A 16,680-nucleotide genomic window follows, 5' to 3' on the forward strand; every position below is an offset into this window, starting at 1 on the left:
TTGCTTTGTTCACGATCTTACTCCAGGAAAAGACAAATTAACATCCAAAGCCTTCAAGTGTATTTTTCTTGGATATACTCGTTTTCAAAAAGGGTATCGCTGTTATTCTCCTGACCTTAAGTGTTATATTGTTTCTGCTGATGTCACTTTTCTTGATCAACAACCTTTTCATTCTATCCCGTCTCAGATATCACAGGTTGATCAGGTTCTTCCTGTTCCGTTTCTTGACTTATTTTTACCAGCTGCAGGAGACTCTATCCCAGAGGAGCAACCTCTTGCCTCTATCCCAGAGGACTGCTCTTTTCTCACCTATCAACGTCGTCAGACTACGCCTCATGCGGACTTGACCCTTGCTGACTCATCGCCTTCTCCTGTCGACTCTTCCCCTCCGGATCCTCCATCAGAGATTACTCCCATTGCCCTTCGTAAAGGTATTCGATCCACTCGTAACCCTCATCCACTTTATAGTTTCTTGAGTTATGATAGACTTTCTTCACCACATTTTACTTTTGTTTCTAGTATTTCATCTATTTCCATTCCTAAAACCACAGGTGAAGCACTGTCTCATCCAGGTTGGCGACAGGCGATGATTGATGAAATGCAAGCACTTCACTCCAATGGAACATGGGATCTTGTTCGTGCTCCTCCCGAGAAGTCGATTGTCAGTTGTCGATGGGTATTCACAGTCAAAGTTGGTCCTGATGGCACTATTGATCGCCTCAAAGCTCGATTAGTGTCTAAAGGATACACTCAGATTTTTGGTCTTGACTATGAGGATACTTTTTCTCCTGTTGCCAAGATGGCCTCGTTCGTCTGTTTCTTGCACTTGCCGCCATTCATCACTGACCCCTTCTTCAGCTTGATATAAAAAATGCCTTCTTACATGGTGACTTGCAGGAGGAAGTATATATGGAGCAACCACCAGGATTTGTTGCTCAGGGGGAGAGTTCTGGCATGGTATGTAAGCTTTGTAAATCTTAATATGGCCTGAAGCAGTCTCCTCGGGGCTGGTTTAGTCGCTTCAGTTCTGCTGTTCAGTTCTTCGGTTTAACCCGAAGTAAAGCAGATCATTCTGTCTTCTATCGGCATAGCTCTTCTGGACAGTGCATCTATCTCCTGGTCTATCTTGATGATATCATTATTACTGGCAGCGATCAAGCTGGGATTGATCAGTTAAAGAAGTATTTATTCAATCAGTTTCAGACCAAAGATCTTGGCAAACTTCGATATTTCTTAGGAATTGAAGTAGCACAGTCTAGACAGGGCATTTCCATTTGTCAAAGGAAGTATGCACTCGATATCTTAGATGAGACTGGTATGTTGGGATGTAAACCTATTGATACACCTATGAATCCTAATATTAAGCTATTACCTGGACAGGGGGAGCCATTGGCAGACCCTGGTCGTTACCGCCGACTAGTTGGAAAGTTGAACTATCTTACTGTAACAAGGCCAGACATCTCTTTTTTAGTTAGCGTGGCAAGTCAATTCCTTGACTCTCCTTGTGACTCTTATTGGGATGCAGTTATCAGGATTCTTCGATATATTAAAAAGGCACCAGGAAGAGGTCTATTATACACTAGTAAAGAGAATGCAGAAGTATCTAGCTATTCAGATGCTGACTGGGCAGGGTCTCCTTCAGACAGACGATCCACCTCGGGGTATTGTGTTCTCCTCGGAGGAAATTTGATTTCTTGGAAGAATAAGAAGCAAACTGTGGTGGCCAGATCAAGTGCAGAGGCAGAATATCGGGCGATGGGAAATGCAACCTGTGAGCTCATCTGGCTAAAACAATTGCTCAAGGAATTGCATCTCTGTGAACAACGGTCCATGAAACTCATTTGTGACAATCAAGTCGCATTGCACATATCCTCTAATCCAGTCTTTCATGAGAGGACTAAACATATAGAAATTGACTGTCACTTTGTTAGAGAGAAGATTCAATCAGGCGAGATCGAGACAGCATTTGTCAATTCCAGTGATCAACTTGCAGATGTTTTTACCAAGGCTCTTAGAGGTCCTCGAATAGATCATATATGTAACAAGCTGGGAGCTTATCATATATATGCACCAGCTTGAGGTGGAGTGTTAGAAATATTAGATATGATTAGATTTGAATAGATTATTTCCTATTTGTAAATATTCTGGGCTTCTCACTTAAGCCCACTAGGATCTCTATATATTTTAACTCTTTGTATTAGAACAATACACTATTGAACACAATTTACCTTCATTTTATTTAAGTAGAAATATAGGGAAAATGTAGCCTCTAAAACGCCCGGAGTAATATTATGGAACCTGTATCTGCCAATTCAGAAATGGAATACACTTCCTTGGCCCCAACTGTGGTGCTACTATGCTAGTAAAGTGAGTTTCTCATATCTTGATGGTTTGACATTATAAATTTTGTTCCACCAACCTTGTTCTATATGGGATAAACAAACGTGGTACATGAAGCAGTACACCGAAGATTTTTCTGCATTTTATGTATAAGAAAAGATTTAGCTTCATTTGTCAATATGGTCATTCTCCCCCCCCCCAAAAAAAAATTTCTGATCAGTAAAATCGTCCATGTAATTTTATATATTGTCCCATTTAGTAATATAATATAACATTATTCATTTCTCTTCACCTAACAATTTATGTTTTTAGAATAGTTGGTTCAAAACATAATATTAGAGCTTTTATGACCAAGTAGTTTAGAGCTCAATTCTTGCCGCTGTATTCTTCTCTTAAAAATTTGAATTTCACTAGGTGGGACTGGGCATTCTTCATGCTTCAAGCTTAAAGAATTCATCGTGATTTGAAAATTAATTCTTTCTGATTGATTTTAGGCAGATGATCTCAATTTTGCAGTTTCTGTTCATTGATATTTGTAGGTGGCAGTGCAAAAACTCTTATGATTGTAAATGTGTGTCCAAGTGTTTCAAATTTATCCGACACATTGTTGTCTCTCAGTTTCTCTGCCAGAGCTCGAAATTCTGCATTAAGCCTTGGAAACCGAGATACAATTAAGAAGTGGAGAGATGTTGTAAGTTCCCATTCCCATTTCTAGGTTTTATTTTCTTTTTTAATTCTTTAGCGTGAATTTTGTCGGAAGCATATTAAAATATTTACTATTATATATTACATTTGATAAAATTGTATGTGGATAGAATGATGTTGAGTGCAAACTAAGACTTGATTACTACAAATTTCTTTTTATATTGCATTGTATTTCTCATGGTTTTAATAGGCGAATGATACGCGTAAGGAGTTGTATGAGAAGGAAAAAGAAATCCATGATCTAAAGCAAGAGGGTCTAGAACTCAAGCAAGCACTTAAAGATGCGAACGATCAGTGTGTTCTACTCTTCAATGAAGTGCATAAGGCATGGAAAGTTTCTTCTGCATTGCAAACCGATTTAAAGGTTTGGCAATTTAATGTGCTTGGCATAGTTTTTCAGTTCTATACAGTGACAAGTTATTTGGTGGTTTGACAATATTATTTTCAGAATATGGGATGCTTGAGTTATGTTAATCCCTTGAATAATTCTATACTATTTTCTTGCTTATTGATAAAATTGTGTATTACATCTGTACAATTGCTCTATGTTTAAAGAGACTAAATAACCTAATGGGCTAAGCCCAAAAAAGATTCTAGAATGGAAATAAATAAATAAAGAAATAAACAAATACAATTATTTACAACACTTCCCTTCAAGCTGAGGAATAGATATTTATCATTCCCAGCTTGCTAGTAAGCTCTTGAAACCTTTCTGAGAGAAGTTCCTTTGTCAGAATATCAGCTAATTGACGTCCAGAAGGGATGTATGGAGTGGTGATTAACCCGCTATCAAGCTTCTCTTTGATAAAATGGCGGTCGATCTCAATGTGCTTAGTCCGATCATGTTGAACTGGATTATGAGCTATGCAAATGACGGACTTATTATCACAAAACAACTTCACAAGTCCTTCACATCTTATTTTAAAATCATCAAGTATAATTCTCAACCACAATAATTCACAAATGCCTTGAGTCATAGCTCGAAATTCAGCCTTAGCACTCGGTCTGGCAACCACATCCTGCTTCTTACCTCAATGTCACTAGGTTACCACAAAGAAACATACAATAACCAGTGGTAGATCACGATCAGTTACGGATCCAGCATAATCAGCATCAATATAAACTTCTAAAGAGAGATTGCCACTACGCCGGAACAACAGTCCTTTACCAAGAGTGGCTTTAAGATACTGAAGAATTCTCTTCACTTCCTGTATGTGTTTTTCTTTTGGATTATGCATGAACTGACATACAATACTAATAGCATAAGCAAGATTTGGTCTAGTATGAGCCAAATATATCAGTCCCCCAAATAACCGCTGATATTGTTCTTTATCAACTGGAGGACTCTCTTCTTCATGACCCATCTTGTGATTATGCTCAATAGGAATACTAGAGGGTTTACACCCAAGTTTTCCCGCTTCATTAAGAAGATCAAGGACATATTTCCTCTGGCTGATAAAAATTTCTTCCTTTGAATGAGCTACTTCTATCCCTAGGAAATATTTCAATCTCCCAAGATCTTTAATTTCAAACTGAGAGGCTAGCCATGCTTGTAGAAAATGTTTCTCCGCAATATCATCACCTGTTATAATTATATCATCAACATATACAAGGAGCACAGTTAGCTTCCCATCTTGGGAGTGCTTGAAGAATAGTGTGTGATTTTCTTGACTCTGTTTATATCCTAAGGCCAGCATAACCTTAGTAAATCTCCCAAACCAGGCACGAGGAGATTGTTTTAATCCATACAAGGCCTTTTTTAACCTGTAAACTTTATTTCCTCCATCCATAGAGCCAAGCCAGGTGGGATTTCCATGTAGACTTCTTCTTCTAGCTCACCATTAATGAAAGTATTCTTTACATCAAATTGGTTCATATCCCAATTGTAATGGGCAACAAGTGACAACAAAGCTCTCACAATATTCATCTTTGCAACTGGGGCAAAAGTATTTTCATAATCAATGCCATAGGTCTGAGTGTAACCTTTGGCAACTAACCGAGCCTTATATCTCTCAAGAGTACCATCAGAATTATATTTCAAGGCATAAACCCATCTGCATCCTACTGCTTTCTTTTCATAAGGTCTATCAACAACCTCCCATGTTTTATTTTTCTCCAAGGCATTCATCTCATCTTGCATGGCTCGAGCCCAATTCTCATCTTTTAATGCTTCATATACTGATTTTGGGATTGAGATAGAATCTAGTGCTGAAATAAAGCTTTTGTGCTGCAAAGAAATGTTAGTAGAAGAGACAAAATGAGAGATAGGGTGTTGGGTACAAGATCTTTTCCCTTTTCTTAGGGCAATAGGTAAGTCATCAGAGGTACTGGGTAAGCTATCAGAAGCAACATGCAAATCATTAGAGGCAACAATATTAGGTTCAAAAATAGGAGAAGTAATAATATTAGGATCAGAAATCAGAGATTCAGGACTTACCAGTGGTTCAGACGATTGAGGTTGCTAGTGAAGCAGTGTGTGCTGCTTTCTCCTGTGATGTACCATCTCAGGTGTCACAATCCTCCGTTTTTCCGATGTATCAATGGGTCAGACACAGAAGAATCAGAAACAAGATGAAGAGGTGTAGGAGAAGACATGAGAGGTCCAGACTTAAAGATAGAAGGTGATGAGTCTACTGAAGAATTGCTCTCCCCCTGAAGATGAGGACTTGGGAAAAATGACTCAGATTCATGAAATGTGACATTCATTGAGACAAAGAATTTCCGACTAGCAGTATGATAACACTTGTAGCCTTTCTTATTAGGGGCATAACCAAGGAAGATAAATTTAAGAGCCCTAGGATTCAACTTACTGCAAAGATGTTTAAGAACGTGGACAAAGACAACACACCCAAACACTCGTGGTTGAAGACTCTGCATAGAGAGAACAAAGGGAAAGAATGAAGTCATTGAGTGAATAAGACTTAAATTGTCAAGGATCCAAGAGAGAAAGCTGCAATAAGAATGACATCTCTCCAGTAGCACTTGGGTACATGATTCTGAAAAAGTAAGGCACGAGTAACTTCAAGAAGATGACGATTCTTCCTCTCAGCAACTCCATTTTTTGAGGGGTGTCCCCACAAGTAAGTTCATGAATCATGCCCTGATCTTGGATGAATTTGAAAAGACGCTGATTGACATATTTGGTACCATTGTCGGATCTTAGTCTTTTAATTCTTTTACCAAATTGGGTCTCAATCATTTTATAAAATTGAAAGAAGAACTGTGGTACCTCAGATTTTTCATGCATTAAATAAACTCAGGTTACAAGAGTGCAATCATCAATGAAAGAAACAAACCATTTATGCCCAGAAGCATGAGGAACTTTAGAAGGACCACAAATATCATAATGAACAAGATCGAAAGGCTCAACATTCTTTTAATGGTACTAGAAGGAAAAGAGACACGATGGTGTTTAGCAAACTCACAAACATCACAATGAAAACACTCAACAGATTTAGACAAAAATAATGATGGAAATAAAGACTTAAGCAAACGAAATGGAGGATGCCCCAAGCGTTTATGATGGAGCCAAATCAAAGAGTTGGCAGTAGACTGAGACTGAGTCAATAATGTTTGATCCTTAGCATACTTTGCAGAAGATTCTAGCACCAGATAGTATAGACCACCTTGCTTCTTAGCACCCCCAATTGTCTTCGCCGTTGCGAGATCCTGAAAAACACAGAGTAGGGAAGAAAGTTACAGTGCAATTCAAATCTTTGGTAATTTTATGGATAGAAAGAAGATTAGTGGAGAGTTTGGGAACATAAAGAACATTTTGGAGATGTAAGGAAGGCTGTAAATATATGTTACCGGAACCCGCAACTGATGTGTGTGAACCATCAGCTACGACTATTGTATGGGTGCCAATAGTAAGGTTATAAGAAAGAAAAGAGTCAGCACAACAAACCATATGATTAGTAGTACCAGAATCGATAATCCAAGAATGTTTAAATCAGTACAAGAAGTAAGAAAAGAATGAGTAGTGGAGCTCATACCAGTCATAGCTAAAGCACTAGTACTAGTTGGCTTACTTAGAGAATCAAGCATAGTCCGAATCCGCTCCAACTTATTTCGGCGAATAGAAATAAATTATGAAGATGCACCATTTGAACCCACCATAAAGTTGAGGTGAAAATCACGCAGGCGCAAATCCAAATGATGTTTGACCGAAGAGAAAACACAGATCTGGAAAGAGGGGACAAAACCGAGCAGTTCTGTCCTGGAACAGTTTTTTTTTTTTTTGCATGAACAATACCTCGTGAATAATGTGCGATGAACAGTACCTCGTGAACAGTGCCACGATAGAAAAAAAATCAAACAAAGTTCCTCTCAGTCTAAAAGATCGCCGAATTTTTTTTTTTTCTGATGGCGGCTTGATGGCGGTGAGAGGCAAACAAATAGGGTTCGGCTTTGAAGGCGGCAGTCGCGGAAGCAGAACCCTCAGAATCGAGAGCTTTGATACCAAGTTGAAAAAAGAGATAATCTTATTGATAAAATTGTGTATTACATCTGTACAATTGCTCTCTATTTAGAGAGACTAAATAACCTAATGGGCTAAGCCCAAAGAAAATTACAGAATGGAAATAAATAAATAAAGAAATAAACAAATACAATTATTTACAACAATTCTATACTATTTTCTTGCTGCAAAATGTTAAAAAGAATATTAATATAACATTTGAATGAGTTTGTTGACTAGATACTCACAAACAAAGTGATAAGATTCAACGGGAAAGGAGGAGATAAAAATGACAAGAAAAACATAATATCTTATTATTAATGACTGATATCTGTATGGAATCAATGAAAACAATATAAAACGCAATAAAAGGGGAAAGAAACCTTGTTATATCATTTTTGAGAGGCTCATGCTCTTTTCCAACTCTCCATTATTACTAGAGCTAACAAGACGGGCAACTCACCCCACCTGCAACCAGCCAAAAAAGGCCAAACCGCCCCATCATATTTATGAAAAAAAGCTAAAAAAATTTAACCCGCCTCTTTTTATGGTTGGCTAGCGGATCAACCCACCTAAATTCCAATTCATTAAATTTATCTTTGAAAAATAGAACATATGTCAAAATGCACAACTCATGGAGTCAATAAGAATTGAAGGAGGAGTTAATGAAGACAACAACCATTCTATAAACGCATTTCAAATAGTGGTGGATGAAAAGAATAAGAATCTTAGAAGAACAATTTGGTAGGACATGAAACCAAGTGCAACTACATGTTGGCTATCTGCTATCCACTTGAAACTTTATTAAGATATAGCAAATGATAAGAAGGGTGGAAGCACTTCAAAGATTTAACATCTTGGGAACTTTACCGTTAAACCTTTGATTAGCAAAAGGAACATCTCGAACAAAAGCTACACGCCGTATTCCAATAAATCCATTTTTCCCAATTAATACCTTATCTAGTTGTCACAGGTTAGGGTTAGGGAAATGAAGATGAAACCACTTCCAATCAAGCCGGTTGTGATTTCTCGTTCTTCGTAAGCATTGGAAAATAGAAAGGGTTAATTGAAAGGGTTACTGAGTTAGGAAATATAAATTGCTTCAAGCCTCGAGGTCACGCCACAACCACAAAACAAGTAAATTGTAAATTTGTAATTTAAAAAAAAAAACTGTTGACATGTCAACCCCACCCCACCCCCCCCGGAAATGGGTTCAACCTGTTTTGACCATCACTTATGCGGCATGGGTTGGTGGGTTAGGATTTTCAACCATTGGTGGACCCAAGGGAGGGGTGTGCCTTGGCGGTTGGCCCTCCCTAAACTTAGATTTTCTTATTATAGGTATAAAATATTATTTTCGTAATAATAATAAATTATTAGTCCAAATAGAAAGCATTTTCCTCAAAAATACTTGAAATAATTAGCTCATTTTATCAATCCTAGGTCCATTGCAACTCAACCCGCCATGAGTAATGGGTTAGACAGGCTGACCCATTTTGCCAGCTCTTTTCTACCCACTCAATAGTCTGCCCCATGACCTCCCTATTCTCTCCTATTTATCACATTTTTTCCAGTCGTACGACTTGATAATATGGAAATATGAATATGTTATTGTATGTACAACTAATACAAAGGTGTACAATATAGAGATCCTAATGGACTTAAGGGAGAAGCCCAAAACCTCACCCAAATCTAACTCAAATCCTAATGAGATAAGAAAATGAATATTCACAGATAATAACATAAATATTTATTGATAATATTTCTAACACTTCCCCTCAAGCTGGCGCGTATATATCATATGCTCCAAGCTTGCTACATATGTAATCTATTCGTGCACTTCTATGAGCCTTGGTGAAAATATCTGCAAATTGATCATTGGAACTGACAATGCTGTCTTGATCTCTCTGACTGAACCTTTTCTCGAACGAAGTGACAGTTAATTTTTATGTGTTTGGTACTCTAATGAAAGACCAGGTTAGAGGATATGTGTAATGTAGGTTGATTGTCACAAATGAGTCTCATGGGCCATTGTTCACAGAGGCGTAATTCCTTAATCAATTGTCTTAACTAGATGAGCTCACATGCTGCAGTTCCCATTGCTCGATATTCAACCTTTGCACTTGACTTGACAATCACATTTTGCTTTTTTAGTCTTCTAAGAAATCAAATTTCCTCCAAAGAGAACACACCTCAGTATACCCCTTATTTGTGTACAAAATACCTCTTCTTAGTGCTCAGCTGCATCCCAATGAGAGTTACAAGGAGAGTCAAAGAATTAACTTGCCACACTAACTGCAAAAGAGATGTTCGATCTTGTCACAATAAGATAATTCAACTTTTCAACTAATCTGCGATAACGACCAGGGTCTGCCAATGGCTCCCCCTGTCCGGGTAAGAGCTTAACATTATGATCCATAGGTGAATCGATGAGCTTACACCCCAACATATTGGTATCCTTTAGGATATCCAAGCCATACTTTCTCTGAAAAATAGAAATGCCCTTCCTGGATTGTGCCACTTCCAAAGTTGTGAAAATGCCATTTCAAAATGTAGAAACAGACGTTTCTACGTTTTTGGACCTAAAATCATGTCGGAACGAAGGTAGAAACGGATTTTGGGTAGAAACACTTGAAAGGCCGAGTTGACTCGGTAAACTCAGTTGAATCGACGAGTTTACCGAGTTAACTCATTATTGGAAAAAAAAGAAAAAGAAGAAGAAAGGGGGTCCCTTTCTCATTTACCTGTGCACCAGAATCAGTGCCTAGTGCCACAATCCAGTCCCGTGTCTTCCCCAAACGCTTCGACGCCGCAGACACACGCGTGGATGTTGCCATGTGAGTACGACATCAGGTTCAAGATCTCCCTTATGTACTTCTCGCTCGTCTTCCAGATCGTGCTCGGAGCCATCGAAACTTGCTTTCGATCTAAGTATCGATGGTCTTAACTCAGCCATCATCTAGTTCATCATAATTTGATTGGCAGCAATTATATATTGATTTGTTTTCATAAGAGTTTCATTAGCCTGCCTACTAGTAGCTAGCTCCTGTTGCACACCAGCTAAAGCAGTAGCTATAGGATCAGGCTGACTGGAAGTGGCCCCAACAGTATTCCGAGATCTTAACAAAGTAGCTAATGTAGGATCTGTCTGATCGTCATCTGCTGCCGGAGGTCTCCTAGGAAGAACCATGACTCTGCACATGTTACACAAAGGAATGAGTTGATCAGGCCCACACTAAGTGGTTACACATGCATTATCACAGAAAATCCTAAAAGCCACTCATAACAACACATTTATTGCAATACATCAAGGAATTCCCTTTTCAAAACTGCTCTGATACCATAAAATGTAACGCCTCGTCTGCAGCCGGTTAATTAACATTCATATGATAGTAAGCGCAGCATGCTCAACTTAATTAATGCGGAAGCTAACTGAATAATTTTTGTTTTTCTTTTTCCTTATGTATTGAAAGCCTTTTTATTTCCATGGCCAAAATAAAACGGACAACATTTCCTCTGTATTTTGGACCTCTGGAGATAATTCCCACTATGATAATTTCAACCTGATTGACAGTTTAATATAACTCAGGCATATCACAGCATAGATAAAACATATTGCCCAGCCATCCATGGCCTAGGCTATCTCATAATCATACTGTCTCAAAATAATGTCCATGATGTTACTTATATAATTACATCAAATAAACAAAAGAGATGCAATTAAATAAGTAACATAGACCTAAGCATGCATAACTAACAACATATACAGACTATCGACATGGCATAGACATCTCCTATGTTCTCAAAAAAAAATATACATGGCACATACAACCCAAAATAAAGTATGTCAGGTACAAATCTAAATATCCGTAAGACCCTGACAATCATGTCAAGTAGTATCTCTCATCTGGCCTCTTGCCACGCGATGCCTCAGTACCATCAGCTCCTGTACCTGAAATGGTAATCCCCATAACGCGGGGTGAGATAATATAATTACCTCAGTAAGCTAGGGACCCTTGGAGGGCTCCTCCACCTCTAAGCTCACTTATGGTATAAACACAGTATAAAAATCCATGCATGCATCAGAATATGTATGACAATGCAGTGTGCAATAATATAATCCTACTGGCCAAAGAATATAACAAGTATGCATTACGCAAGGAAACACCGTCTTGCAACATACCGTATGAGGAAACACCGTCTCATACTATGCATAACGAAACACCATCTTATGCCTCACACAAGGAAACACCGTCTTGTGTGGCACACAAACATACATACATATACATGCAACATATAGCAAGTCATATCCACATACCATATAAAAGTACTATCCTCCCTCGGAGTCTGGTGGAACAAACGGGGGATTAACCCCAAGGACCAAAAGCTTACCTCGCAAGCAAAGTCCTCCAATAATTCTCGTGTCCACAGATTCACGATCTTTCACAAAGTCACAACCTAGTTCCAATATGTGAAGACAATCAGTATTCCTATATACCAGTCTACCACGTTAAATTTTCAAGACTACACATACAAGAAGCCTACACTTGATTTTTAGTCCAATTTATCAAAGTGTCCTAAATGGCGATTTCATAATTTTCCCTTTTACGGGAACCAATCCCAAACATATTTAGCAAAGAGACTCATCTACAAATCACCCTCCTACTACTCATACCATTTAATTTTCGAAATTGATCACTTACCCTCTTTGAAAATTTAGAGAAAAACTAGGTTTTTCACTCTAATGGTGCCACCAATGGGTCCTCTTCAACTATTGGGTCTCCTTGCTCAATCCTATACCATAAACATCAAGAAAACAACAAGATAACATATCAACATCTCCTTCAAATTCCTAATTTCGGATTACTATTCATTGTTGACCTAAGATTCATGAAAATTCTTGGAAATGTATGGAAAAGGGTGGAAACTTACCATGAATTGCCTTAGAATGCAAGAGGAAGCAAGCCCAAGCTCCAATGCACTCCAAAACTCCCAAAACTCCAAATTTATTCAAAATTTCGAAATGGGGAGAATGAGATATCTCTCAATAGGATGACTCCCAACTAAAACTAAGCTAGGGGTTTTGTAGAGGATGGAATTTGACACACTTTAGGCTTTGGAATTGATTGATTCCATCAATCCTAGGTCAAGTTATCAAGGATTGAAGTTCTCTCAAGCTTTCCTCTCTTTCTTTTCTTTTCTTTTGCTCACTGTCGTCGGCTTGTTGCGTGAAGGAAGAATAAGAATACGAAGGTTTTAATATGTTTCACGGTTAAGGAAATTCAACTGAGTAAGGACTTATTTATCCTGCTCACTTAACTCTCATTCTAACTTTACACGCTAGTCCAAAATATTTTTATGGTAATATTTATAATTTTACTTTTCACTTTCGGGTAACTTTATTTACCCGCATTTTTACTCCTTAACTGTCATTATAACTTATTTTTCACCAAAGGTGACTTTATTTCTTTTTCTTCTACTTTCCTTATAATTATTCTTCAATTTCATGATTAAAATCATTACTTCATAATTAAATCCAACACCATGTGAGGGTTATTATAACTATAAAATGTATAAAGAATGTAACTATAAATTGTGTAAAGAATGTAATTGAATAAAAAAGATAACTATAAACAAAATTGAACTAATTTCTGCTTTCGTTCCCAGCCATTACAATGGTGTTCCCACTCTAACAGAAGGTTCAGATTGTTTTAACAGTTCTTCGCGTTGTTATGTATATTAATCCTTCCTTAAAAAAGAGGAACAAAAAATTGTAGGAACAATTGGTTTTGTAGTTTGAAGCATTAAAGAAAAGTGTAGAAATTAAATTGAGCAATATTCGAGAACAACACAAGTGGAATGGAATGTGGAACGTCAGTTAATAGAAATGGAATGGATGCACTGATTCACTGCAAATCAGCTGTAGTCTAGACTCAAGACCTCATCGAACGGATTTATTTAGGTCACTTTTCATTGCCAACGTTGATTCCTCAAGCCCTTGGACTATTTGGTGAACGAAACCCCGCGTTCCCTCGCGGTTTCCTTCCCAACAATTACATAGAACCGAACCTTAATGAACTTGGTGGTTCCTTATTCCTAAAGCAACCAGTGATAGTGTTTCCACGCTCTTACCTTTCAACCAATGTTTTGCAGTCTGAAATCCCTTCCTACTGGAAGTTCCTTTCTCAGATTTGTTCAATTTCCATTGATAGAAGATATTAAGATACAAAATATTAGAAATCCATTAGATTAAGTAATTGAAATTTGATAACAGGGATTTACAACTTTAGGCATGGTTGAAAATACACGCAAAACTCCAATTACCTGAGATCCCATTACAAATCCAAGGTTCTGGCAATAGTTGCAATGAAGTCTCTGTCCGCGGCCACCCTATCCACGGCGGCGTCTGTGACCACGTCCTTTGTTCCAATTGGAATCATTGGCATGAGAGATGAAAGCAGTTGAATTGGTGGTTGGCACATGAGAAGTGTAAAGAACCAATTCAACCCAAAAGCTTAAGCTGGTGGTGATGCTGCATTAATGGTTTTATATATCTCAAACACGCCCCCTCACACGAGAGCCCATTAATGGTGGGTGAGGCTACATTGAAGGGTGAATGATGCATCAGGCCCAACCTACTTGTGCAAAGAAATTCCATAAGAGAAAGTGGGGGGCGGTGAGGATCGAATCCGTGACACCGATACTCTGATACCATGTAAAGAACCAATTCAACCCAAAAGTTTAAGCTGGTGGACGAGACTACATTAATGGTTTTATATATCTCTAACAAGAAGAAGCAAGAACGGGTGCGGGTGCTGTTTTATCTTTAAGGTTCAGCAGGCGCTGGAAAGTCTGTGACAGGCTAGGAGTCCCAGCACTGGTTAAAATATTCTCATGAACACTTTATAACTTCTTTGATAGACCGAAAATGTTTACAACCATAAAGATGCGCTCCACCTGCTTCTTGTATTCAGAGGCTCGAATGAAAAACTCCACCTAGCATGTTTTCCGATCTTTCATCAAGCGAATTCAACCTTTGGTGGCGGACAAGCTTTATGAGGCTCTCATGGAATTCCCATACGACGGACCGGTCATTACTTACCATGATGAATTTAAGAGGTTGGTAGATCCTATGAGGCACGGAGACAAGAAAGTTATATAAGGAATTTGGATGGCTGGCTTGAGAAACGACCTCCAAACAAAGTTGAAGGTACATTGCGTGATGTCACTCTCAGAGTTGATGGATCTGGCCCTAACATAGAAAAGAATTGTGACAACTAACCCGAAACCAGTATCCAAGACAAGTTGAGTTTTAATGTTTGGGTCACTAATGTAATTGGCTCGATAATGGGTCCTATCAAGAACAATCCTAATACTCGAAACTCTAGCGGCATGCTCAATATCACATCTCAAATAGTGAGCTTCACAACTAGGAACCCGAATTTCTTGAACAACAAAGCATAGGAAAGGTCTGGTAGCAACAACCAGAGAGGATTCTAAAGGTTATCTGCAGCAAAGATGAAGGAACGTCATGCGCAGGGTTAATGTTTCAATTGCGAAGAGCATTTTTGGCAATAAAATGATAGGCATGATGTTAATCGAAAGGAATAGATAAGAATGGAAAGAATATATAATATTGTATTATTCATGATTGATATCCATATGGAATTCCTTAAAATACTCACGGTCTAGTAAGCCACAAAAAAGAGGGAAAAAGCAATGTTCTAGAGCATTCAAGAGGCACCTAGTCTTTCCAAATTTCCAATTTCTACCCACTCAATAGTTTTCCCCATGACCTCTCTCTTTTCCCCCATTTATCAAGATTCCCCATTAATACAAAATCACCCATGATTGATACTTGTTTGAGATATATAAAACCATTAATGTAGCCTCACCCATTAGCTTAAGCTTTTGGTTTGAATTGGTTTTTTACATGGTATCAGAGCCTCATGTCACGGGTTCAATCCTCATTGTCTCCACTTTCTCTTGTGAAATTTTTTAGCACAGGTAGGTGGGCCTGTGCATTGTCCACCCTTCAAGCGTAGTGGGCTCTCGTGTAAGGGGGCGTATTAGAGATATATAAAACTATTAATTTAGCCTTACCCACTAGCTTAAACTTTTGAGTTACAGAATCACCCATAATGATTGATACCCATAATTAATTCGGAATCACCTATGATTAATATCTATGAATATGAAGTTATCCATAATGAATGTACCCATAATTAATACTGAAACACCCACAATAAAATCCCTCCACTTATTGTGCTCACTTATCATGGGAAGGGCTTAATCCCCTACGACCCTTTGTAGATTACACCTGCAGGTTTGGTGTATTTCTATCACAAAATTCTATCGAGTCCACCATTTTGCATTTTCTGATATCGTATTTTGGTTTAGGTTTTGCTGGGGTGGGTGTTTTGTCAAATGTTTTACACATTGTGTTAATTTATGTTCCTTTAAAATATAAGGACAACTCTTTTTTTACTGTTTTCATTCTTCTCATCCCAACTTGAATACATTGTTTTGCTTTTTTTCCAATTCTATGAATTGTTCGAAAAAATTAATGCATATGTACTTTGTTTAGATAGGAGGCATAGATATTTTGTGATGCAAAATGTGCCCCAGTGCATGCTAACATTCATGCTGCTCTATCCACGTTGGTTGTTAGCTTTGAATATAAAGGCTTTAGTCTTGTCGGTGAGCTGCATTATTACTTTTATTTGTTGCAGTTGGAACATATTTTGCTATCGGATAAGCATAAGATAGAGAAAGAACAAAATACTCAGCTTAGAAACCAAGTTGCTCAACTGTTACAGTTAGAACAAGATCAAAAATTGCAGATGCAGCAGCAAGATTCAACAATCGAAAGTTTGCAGGTTGGTCCTGTCGTATGCTAGTTTGCATAAAATATTCATAAGGAACTTCTTAAAGGTATAAAAATCCAATTTCTTAGTAATTTAATAACTGCAGTTTCCTGATAGAAAGTTAAAATGGTCTAACAAAATGCCAAAAAGGGATGTAATCTCTTTGGGTAGAATGAATGCACATGCGTTTTGTTTGCTGGGATACTTTATCTTACATACATATAAATTATAGTTGAGCCTTAAATTCTTCACAGTTGCTCGTTACCCTTAAATTCTTCTTACCTTTTGTTCTCGCTTGCTAGCTCTCTG

At 37.9% G+C, this 16,680-nt stretch overlaps 1 protein-coding gene across 5 annotated transcripts in view; it reads left to right on the forward strand.

Moving 5' to 3' along the window:
• LOC133301166 (kinesin-like protein KIN-14B) overlaps positions 1–16,680 on the forward strand; it is a 63,154-nt gene that overhangs the window by 11,178 nt on the left and 35,296 nt on the right. For all 5 annotated transcript variants that reach the window (XR_009750148.1, XM_061500788.1, XM_061500787.1 and 2 more), the window contains 3 exons: positions 2,880–3,031; positions 3,236–3,409; positions 16,237–16,383. Coding sequence is in view for 4 of the 5 variants with exons in the window: in XM_061500788.1 (XP_061356772.1) it covers positions 2,880–3,031; positions 3,236–3,409; positions 16,237–16,383 (473 nt within the window). In the remaining variant the exon portion in view is untranslated. The remainder of the gene's footprint in view (positions 1–2,879; positions 3,032–3,235; positions 3,410–16,236; positions 16,384–16,680) is intronic.

This window comes from Gastrolobium bilobum, unplaced genomic scaffold, assembly GCF_033153095.1.
Source record: "Gastrolobium bilobum isolate Gb01-03AN ecotype WA unplaced genomic scaffold, APGP_CSIRO_Gbil_v1 utg4610, whole genome shotgun sequence".
NCBI classification, from domain to species: domain Eukaryota; kingdom Viridiplantae; phylum Streptophyta; class Magnoliopsida; order Fabales; family Fabaceae; genus Gastrolobium; species Gastrolobium bilobum.